The following is a 10376-nucleotide window of genomic DNA, read 5'->3' on the forward strand; positions in this document are numbered from 1 at the left end:
GGAATGGCAACCTCCCAATCCGCTCTGTTCTGTGCATTACAGGCGGGGCAGCGCCCCAACTCCCCAATCAGCCCTGCTCTGAACCCAACCAGGGGCTGCACCTAGGGATTGGGCCTGCCCTCTGCCACCGGGAGCAGGCCTAAGCCAGCAGGTCGTTATCTCCCGAGGGGTCCCAGACTGCGAGAGGGCACAGGCCGGGCTGAGGGACCCCCCTCCCACCCGAGTGCAAAAATTTTTGTGCATCGGGCCTCTAGTATATTTATAAACATTTGTAAGTACAAAGAACCACCTCATCAAACACATAATGAGAGCTCCAACAGTACTGGGCACCTAACTGAAAGATACTGAACCAGGCACATTACCCAGTTTTAGACGTACACCCACCCCTAACCCCCACCACCCAAGGCTTAGAAGTTTAGTCATTTGCCCTAACATCAAGAGGAGCCGTGATTCGAACTAAGGTCTTTGCACTTCTCACAAATTGTATGCCATCTTCAAAGATCTAGTTGAAAGCACTCTTTTTGTAGGAGAAGCAAATGAAGGTCCAAAAGGTGCAATGGTTTTTCAAGGTCAGTAAACCCAGGTCTGATTCCCGGTAAGCGCTTTTCCCCAGAATCCAACCTCATTCTTTGAGTGGGGGGAGAGAGGATACCAACTCCAATCAAACCTTGAAAAGCAAAGGAAAATTTAAACTCATTAAATAATTTAAAACTATGTGGCACTGATGTCAGATCTGTAAGTTTATTTGCTCAATGTACGACAGCTACATAATGACTCACATTCATGATATTCCATCACTGAGGAAAACTGCTAAGAATGGTCCGTGTGTGAAATAATTCCTTAGAGAAACACGGAGTTGGAAAAATAATCACTGATTAGACCTTAAAAATAGTTCACTGCATAACATGACAAAAAGCACAAAGGCTCATTCAGAGAACATATTCATTGTTCTCCTAGACTGTAATAGTTATAATTTCACCATGACAAACACCAGACATTAAGATTAAGCTAACACTGGTGTTTCTTTTGCCCCGCCCCCACCCCAAAAAAAACAAAATATATAACTGCATGTCACTATAGCAACATCCAAAACAGATCAATTTGTTACAATCACTATTTGGTAGAGCAAACTTTACCCCCAAAAGGAAAACTTAAATTAAAAAAAACTTTAAAAAATTTGAAGAGTTAATTTTTTGTCATAGGAATACATAACAATTACAATATAAGCTAACAAATTTCAAGCTTGTTCTCCTAGACTGTAATAGTTATAATTTCACCATGACAAACACCAGACATTAAGATTAAGCTAACACTGGTGTTTCTTTTGCCCCGCCCCCACCCCAAAAAAAACAAAATATATAACTGCATGTCACTATAGCAACATCCAAAACAGATCAATTTGTTACAATCACTATTTGGTAGAGCAAACTTTACCCCCAAAAGGAAAACTTAAATTAAAAAAACTTTAAAAAATTTGAAGACTTAATTTTTGTCATAGGAATACATAACACCTACAGTATAAGTTAATAAATTTCAAGCTACTTTATAGAAATACAACACTAGCATGCACAATATTGTATCAATAGAGTAATGGAGGAATAATCATTTCACTGGAGAGACAATATCATAGGCAAGTGCATTTCTTTAACAATAAAGAAAAGAAAAGAAACCGAGCTTTTACAGAGCTTCTGGTAGGATTCAGTTAATTGGGACTTTCACTCTAGCATAGGAAGGGAACCTTCTAAGGAAAGTCATGCTGGATAAACTGTGCAATGTTACAGAGTATCATCACCATTCAATCTTCACTGTCACCTGGATTCTGTTAAAGGTATTCATTTCATAATTGTAAGCTCAATTTTGGTATTAGCAAAAGCAAGTGTCAGTTTTCCTCAATCATTACAGATACCTCTCCTTGCCTAAATAAAACAAAGGAACAAGTCTGGTGTCATGACCTATCTTGGGAATTCAGTTACTGATTTTATAAAAAAGGCTGAATACACATGCAACAGATCATGTTTTCAGACAGGTTTATCCAAAATGAGAATGGAGGACCTAAGGCTAAATGAAAACAAATTTGTGAGGATAGCAATGTGGTTTCCTTCAATTTTGAAACATGCACTGATTACACAAGAAATGAATCTGATGTCCATGTTTTTGTTAAGGAGAAAAAAATATATAGAGAAAGTTTTGGTCAAATAGGAGTTTAGTATTTATTATCTGATAATGATTTTAGTTTGTGTTCCTGTAACAACTGATTGGGGGAAAAGTGTTTTCAGGGAGGAAAACCTGACACACAAGGCTCCCAGAACCGGACGGAGTGTTTACTAACAGAGCTCTTCCTTTTGGATTTTCCTACCAGTAAGCGTCTAGCACCTGAATTTTCACACACTGCACCACAAACTTTCTCAAAATGGCCACCCAGCTTCTACAACCCACACCTTTTCAACCCAACTGAGTGGCAGCATAAGGTACAGTGGGGAAGACTCAAGTGAAGAGCAAAATGGGAGCGTAATCCCTGAGGAAGGAGCTGTGGCAGTTCACAAATCAGGATTTCTCTGAAATATCAATGCAATAAATGACATACAGACCTGAATTTTCTCTATTTTTTGTGGTGTTTAATGTTTCTATTAAAGTGATTAATAACTTTTGTGGTGGACTTAAGAGGAAAGAAAGAAAAAAATCCCACAGCCACCTGCCAAGCACCTATTAACCAATACCTAAAGTAGCTTTGATGCTTCTCAGGCAAGCCTTTGGCCTAGGAGATAACCAACCTGGATATGGCTGAATAAGGATGTAAAGCCAAAATAACTAGCAAAGAAAAATACACAGTCAATGGCTTGATGTTACATATGGCTGTAATGTAGAAATACTGTAAACTGCAATTTAGTGTTAATACTGTCATCTAATCAGAGACTTCAGAAAACTAGCAAGGCCTAAAAACCATAAGGATAAATATACCTTATGTTCCAAGTCTGTCAGTTTGGGATTTAAACTATTCCATGTCTGGTAGAGTACACCCTGAAAAAAATGCACAGCTAATACAGATGAGATAGAAAGTACCCAAAACTTAAGACAAGAGCATATGTACATAAAAATCCTTACTGGAACCACAGAACTTACTGAATGAGGGCCATTCCACTGAAGTTTTCTTTTCATTTTAAAATCCTATTATCTAGCAATAAGTTAAATTAAAGATAGACAGCTCCACTTGCATTAATCTACAGAACAGTCCATATGCCGGTGTGAGGCTGCTATTCCAATACCAGCACAGCTAGCCTGACTTTCCACTAGTGGTATTTTGGCAAAAATGTCAAAGAGGCGATCAAAGACAGGACAGGTCGTGGGTTTCTCCCTAGGAAGGTCACCCCTCCCTTTCCCTCCCCCACCCGACCCCCAAACTCATGGGAAAAAAATAAAGACTGCAGTAGTAGCATCAGCGTGCGCTGCCAGTCCACCTGAGGGGCCTTAATTGTTGCCTTCTCCACCATCGTCGTCTTGCTGATCGCTTGTCCAGAGCGTTAGGTTGTCACGAAGGAGCTGCATGATGAGAGTGGAGTCCTTGTAGGAGTCCTCATTGAGAGTGTCGAGCTCAGCAATGGCATCGTCGAAGGCGGTCTTGGCCAAGTGGCATGCTTGCTCTGGGGCATTCTGGATCTCATAGTAGAAAACGGAGTAGTTAAGAGCCAGGCCTAATCTAATGGGGTGAGTAGGCTGCATGTGCTCCTTGCTGATCTCATGGGCTTCGCTATAGGCCTTCTCAGATGATTCCACAACAGTTGCCCTTTTCTCTCCAGTGGCTACTTCAGCCAAGTAGCGGTAATAGTCCCCTTTCATCTTCAGGTAAAACACTTTGCTCTCGTATTGGGTCTCACTGCAATTCTTGATCAGGTAGTTATCTAGCAGGCTCAGCACATCCTGACATACTGCTTCCAACTCCTTCTCTATTTTTTCACGATAAGCACGGACCATCTCTATCTTCTTCTCATTACCATCTGCAGAAGTCTTCTGCTCAATGCTACTAATGACCCTCCAGGAAGAACGGCGTGCCCCAACTACATTCTTGTAGGCCACAGAAAGAAGATTTCTTTCTTCATTGGATAGTGGCTCATTCAGCTCTGTCACCTATTAAGAGGAAAAGAATAAAGAGTTGTTATGGTACAGATGTCAGTTGGGTTAATCATAACCATATACAGCTAAAACATAAACATCCATCAGATGATTAAAATGATTAATAGAGAAGTTATCAAGCTGTATGGGTATATGGAAGGGAGATGGAGGTGGAAAGAGCAATAGTAAAAAAAAAAAAAATTGCAACTGGGTCAATGGTGCCTGAATCTCTGCTCCACACCTATAAAAGGACACATACTTATCACATAGCTGTTCCATGAAGAACTGTCAAGTCTAGCTATTAGATGACAAATCAAATTTTTATCTAAATTGCAAAAGGTCAACAGTTCTTTCATGTAACATTACATACACACCAATCATAGGGAATTCTAGTATAGGTGGCTTATATACCTCTTATATACCACTAGTGGCCCGGTGCACGAAATTTGTGCACAGAAGGGGGGTGGGGGGTGGGGGAAGGGTTTCCCTCAGCCCAGTCTGCACCCTCTCCAATAGGGGACCCCTTGGGGGATGTCTGACCACCGGTTTAGGCCCGATCCCTGTGGGGTCGGGCCTAAACCAGCGGTTGGACAGCCCTCTTGCAATCTGGGACCACTGGCTCCTAACGGCCTCTGCCTTGGACCCACCACCATGGCTTTGTCCGGAAGATGGCTGGTGGACCTGGTCTAATTAGCATATTACCGCTTTTAGTACAGATTATATAGGATAGGACTGCTTAAATGGGGGTGGGAGGGCTTTTTTGTCAGGCAATGCTCTTGGCAGACAAAAATATATAATCTCTTTATCTGGACTGATAGCCAGCCATATGCACTATACTGCCAAACTGGTCAATAAAAAAATTGAACCGCTTTCTTACACCTTACACCAAACAGCTGTTGCCCTTAAAACCCCTCCTCAGCCCCCACTGCAGTTCACCCAGATTAGGTTCTGATTGGTCGGTTTCTATGCCAGTCAGTGTCAAAAGCTCCGCCTCCTATGCAGCCATTGGCTCCTCACACTTCACCCAGATTTGGTTCTGATTAGTTGGTTTCTATGCCAGTCAGTATCTCCGGCCTATCAACGGGCCTGATCAGAGAGGCGGGCCTGATCCGCAGTCCCCTCTGCAGCACTAACTTCCAGTCGGTAGAGCCTTTGGTCATTTTGGATGTTATGGACCCTGGGTTTTTATAAATTAGGATTCTGTTCTCTTAAGAACAGAATAACAGCTTCTTTCTAATATTGCCGTGTCCGCTAAACTTCTGGGTGAGAATATTTTGAGTATTGGTTGAGAATATAGAGTCAATTTCAAGCAGACTTTTGAGAAAGAAAGAGGCTTTTCTGCTCTTGTGTTAAGATCATGAATTATAAACCTCAGAAAGTTAGTCAAAACTGGGGACATGGGACTGAGATTTTAGAAACTTGGGGAACACATACTTGTTATAGTGTTTGACTGAATACAATTAGCAATACAGAAGAGTGGAGAGGTGAACAAAGTACTTTTGAACTGAGGTGGCCAATAGGAATTAATGCTTTTTTCAATATGTTCCTTTCTAAAAGGTCTTCATCATCCCAAAGACTAATTGCCTTGAGAAAACTAAAGCAATAGCACATTGAGAACTCTGGTCAGGATGGCAGAGTAAATGAATGTGGTGATCACCTCCTCCCATGACCACATCAAAATTACAACCTAAATTGTGGCAAAATTACAACATATATTAAGAATCCAGAGGGAGCCCTAGCCGGTTAGGCTCAGTGCATAGAGAGTCGGCCCATGGACTAAATGATCCTGGGTTTAATTCTGATCAAAGGCACATACTTCAGTTACAGGCTCAACCTCTTCAGGGCACACGCAGAAAGGCAACCAATAGATGTGTCTCTCTCACATCGATGTTTCTCTATCTGTTTCTTCCACACTCTCTCTAAAAATATATATAAATAAATAGAGAAACATCAATCAGCTGCCTCCTGCACACCTCCAACTGGGGATGTGCCTGCAACCAAGGTACATGCCCTTGACCAGAATCGAACCTGGGACCCTTCAGTCCACAGGCTGACGCTCTATCCACTGAGCCAAACCATTTAGGACCAGAGGGATATCTTGACTGCAGAGGTCTCCCTGAGAAGCAAGGGGTCCCAGCCCCATAATCTGTGGCTGTAAAAATCAGTGGGGATTTAGTTGAGGTGAGATGAAGGGCTACTGGAGTTCCAGATGTTCCTCTTAAAAGGTCTGGCATAGACTTATTCGCTAACACACTCCCTCGCTCTGAGCTCCAGTACTGGGGCAGCAGCTCAAAAGCGCCAGGACATATGGAAAGGAACTGAATTGTCTGGCTTTAGGGTATGGGATGGAGGAGCAGCTCTGGCCTGGACAAAATGCTGGCAGGTGCCACTGTTCTTTTGCTGAACCCTCCCAGGTGGGCACCTAATCTGTCTCCATCCAACTAGCTAATATCACTTGCTGGCCTCACCCTGATGATTATTTGAGACCTCATACACTAGCCTGAACCTCTTTCACAGACTGTTCCTACTGGACCTGGCTCAAGCTTTGGACTGTCCTAAAATCCCTCAAAGGTCACCCAGCTGGAGTGGCCAGTTAGTTGAACATCATTCTGTGCACCAAAGCATGCCAGTTCGATGCCCAGTCAGGGCACATGTCTGGGTTGCAGGTTCAATCCCTGGTTGGGGCACGTGCAGAAGGCAAACAATCAATGTTTCTCACATCGATGCATCTCTCTTTCTCTCCGTACCATCCCCCCCGCCCCAGCCCTTCCTCTCTTCTTGGGTGAGGATTTTTAAAAAAACACCTCTCAAAGGTCTATAAACCTCAAACAAGCAGTAGTTGGCCTCAGCATGCCCTGTATCTCCTGCTGAGTGGCACCTGGCTCTAGTGGCAGCTGGCCTTGGTTCATAGCATAGCCTCTCTTCCAGGTACCTCCAAGCTACCAACCACAGATTATTCTGTAGCGCCTATCAGGTGGCTCTAGGCCAGGCATAGGCAGTAGCTGAATTTGGCCTATACCAGAGACACCCCCAGAACCAACATGCCTGGCTGGCTTCAGACCATACCAGAGAACCACCCAATTAGCTCCATAAATGACACACCCGAAGGGTGAACTTGGCAGGCACCAGAGCCCTGCCAAGGCGAAATCCACTCTATAGGGTCAGTTTTTATAAAACAGCTTGTTTGTTGTAGTCATGGCCAGTCCTCACAGCCAGTTAGCCTGAGGGTCAATCCCACCAACCTGCCAATTGCAATCAAGGCTCAACTACAATAGGAGGATACACACAACCTACATAAGGGATACCCCTGGAGCACCCAGCTCAGGTTAACAGGGAGACTGGGTCTCACAGGACACTTACTACATAAGGCCACCCCACCAAGACTAGGAGATGTAGCAGATCTACCTAATACTTTGAAAGAACAAAACAAAACACCAGAAAAATAACTAAACAAAATGGAGGCAAGCAATCTACCAGATAGAGTTCAAACATTGGTTATAAGGATGCTCAAGGAACTTAAGAGAATAAACTCCATGAAAACTTACACAAAGAGATAAAAACCATTTAAAAAAAGCAGTCAGAAATTTTTTAAAAAAATGAGGCTAGTTTAAGGGGCCTATGGAACAATATCAAGAGTAACAAAATCTGCCCTAGCTGGTTTGGCTCAGTGGATAGAGGGTCGGCCTGTGGACTGAAGGGGTCCTGGGCTCGATTCCAGTCACCGGCACATGCCCAGGTTGTGGGCTCAATCCCCAGTGCAGGGAATGCAGGAGGCAGCTGGTCAACGATTCTCTCTCATCACAGATGTTTCTATCTTTCTCCTTCCCCTTCCTCTCGGAAATCAATAAAAATATATTAAAAGAAAAAGTAACAAAATTCACATTAATCAGGTACCAGAAGGAGAAGAGAAAGCAAGGGATTATAAACCTATTTGCAGAAATAATCTTCCCTAACCTGGTAAAGTACAGAGACCAGAAAGTAGAGAGTCCTAAACAAGATGAACCCAAAGAAGCCCACACCAAGACACATCATAATTAAAATAAAGGTCAAAGACAACAAGAAAGTCTTACAAGTACCAGAAGAAAAGCAGATAGTTATGTGCAAAGGAGCTCCCATAAGATGGTCAGCTAATTTCTCAACAGAAACTTTGTAGACCAAAGTTTCAGGATTGGCCAGAAATATTCAAAGTAATGGCAACCAACGACCTACAACCAAGATTACTCTACCTAGCAAGGCTATCATTTAGAATCAAAGGAGAGATAAAGAGCTTCTCAGACAAGAAAAAGCTGAAGGAGTTCATCACCACCAAAACAGTCTTACAAGAAATGTTTAAGACTTAAAAGAGAACAAAATTATGAATAATAAAGTGGAAATAACTACAGTACATAGTTGTCTGATGGAAGGGGGATTAAAGGGCTGGCTGAAAAAGATGATGGGATTAAGATGCACCAATTGGTAGTTACAAAATACTCATGAAGATGTAAAGTACAGTATAGGTAATATAGTCAATAATATTATAGTAACTATGTACGGTGTCAGGTGGGTACTAGATTTATTAACTTTGGATAATTTCATGTTACATAAATGTCTAACCATTATGTTGTACACTTGAAACTAATATAATAAAGAAATTAAATCAAATCACTAACACTACATTTAATTTATATAATTTGATTTCTGTGACATCAGAGCCATCCATATAGAGTATCAAGTGTCTGACAACCATATGAAACAAAATTTTACAGGGGTAGAAGTCTTACTTTTTATTCCTATTCTGAGGTTACATTTTTAAAAATATATATATTTTTACTGATTTCAGAAAGGAAGGGAGAGGAGGAGAGAGATGGAAACATCAATGATAAGAGAGAATCATTGATTGGCTGCCCGCTGCATGCCCCACACTGGGGATTGAGCCCACAACCTGGGCATGTGCCCTTGACTGGAAATCAAACCCAGGACCTTTCAGTCCACAGGCTGACTGACACTCTATCCACTGAGCCAAACTGGCTAGGGCATGAGGTTACATTTTTATTTGTCTAGTTAACAATCATATCTAAACTGGTGTATACTAAGTCAATCACAACATCAAGAAACTCAGATCATTCACTATTTCCTAAGTTTTACAGCAGATTAGGCGGTTCCCTTGCCTGACCCTCTCATGTGCCTGTGCTCCAGCTGTAACATTAATTGCAAAACACTTCATACTTCTGCCCCGCCGAGACTATTTTCCAGTGTTCCTGTCTGGAAAATACTTACACAATTATTAAGAACCAAGTTTATACTAATGTCCCGTATGAAATCTTCCCCCTCTCTCCTTCCACCCCGTTAAAACTGGCCACTCTCTAGAGGCCTCACTGTTTCCTGTGTAGCTCAACCATAGCATTTATACAACAACTTATTACTTACAGATGTGAAGGGTAGGATGGATATAATCCAAAAGATCTGTTAAACTATGGAGGGGAGGGGGTTCTGCTGGGATGCCAAGAGACTTGTTTTCTATGAATGAATCATTTACACCTTTATAAAGGGGGTGGGGTGAGGAAGGGCTAAGCTTATTGAAACTTGTTGTGTCATTTAAATAGCATCTCTCAGGCCCAGCTGGTGTGGCTCAGTGGTTGAGTGCAGACCCATGAACCAGGAAGTCACGGTTCGATTCCCGGTCAGGGCACATGCCCAAGTTGCAGGCGATGATTCCCAGTAGGGGGCATGCAGGAGGCAGCCAATCAATGATTCTCTCTCATCACTGATGTTGTGTCTATCCTTCTCTTCCTCTCCCTTCCTCTCCCTGAAATCAATAAAAACATATTTAAAAAATTTTTAAACAGTATCTCTCAAAAATAATTAAGTCAAAATGTAAACCAAATCATTTTTATTAGTTTATTGTAACTCATCCTTTAAATGAATCATGCTTTGCTAATTTTCACAATATCCAGCTAGTAATATACAAATATTTACTAAACTGATCAGTTTTTATGTTAACCTCTTACTATGCATTACTAATTCTCCATTATAATGCTAGAGGAACACCAGTACCTCTACCAGACATGACCTAAGTGCTACAGACCACAGAGTGGGAAATTGGGTTTGGTATACTGGACTTCAAAGCAGAAGGAAACCAGGACAGAGGTGCTTTCTGCTCCATGATCCCCTACCACATCCCCTTATAGAAACGCCCCTTCTCCTGAATAAGGAGGCTTGTCATCTCACACCCAGTTCTTTATATATTCTAGGCTTTGGAGACACTATTCTTAGCCTCCGGCCATTGCCAT

General features: G+C 42.1%; 1 protein-coding gene across 1 annotated transcript in view; it reads right to left on the reverse strand.

The window, feature by feature from the left end:
* Positions 1-1737: 1737 nt before the first annotated feature.
* The window catches only part of YWHAG (tyrosine 3-monooxygenase/tryptophan 5-monooxygenase activation protein, gamma), a 21548-nt gene continuing 12909 nt past the window's right edge, over positions 1738-10376 (reverse strand). Inside the window, exon 2 of the mRNA XM_006773386.2 lies at positions 1738-4122. Within this exon, the coding sequence (XP_006773449.1) occupies positions 3466-4122 (657 nt within the window). The 3' untranslated portion in view covers positions 1738-3465. The remainder of the gene's footprint in view (positions 4123-10376) is intronic.

Source organism: Myotis davidii, unplaced genomic scaffold (genome assembly GCF_000327345.1).
Source record: "Myotis davidii unplaced genomic scaffold, ASM32734v1 scaffold726, whole genome shotgun sequence".
Taxonomy (NCBI): domain Eukaryota; kingdom Metazoa; phylum Chordata; class Mammalia; order Chiroptera; family Vespertilionidae; genus Myotis; species Myotis davidii.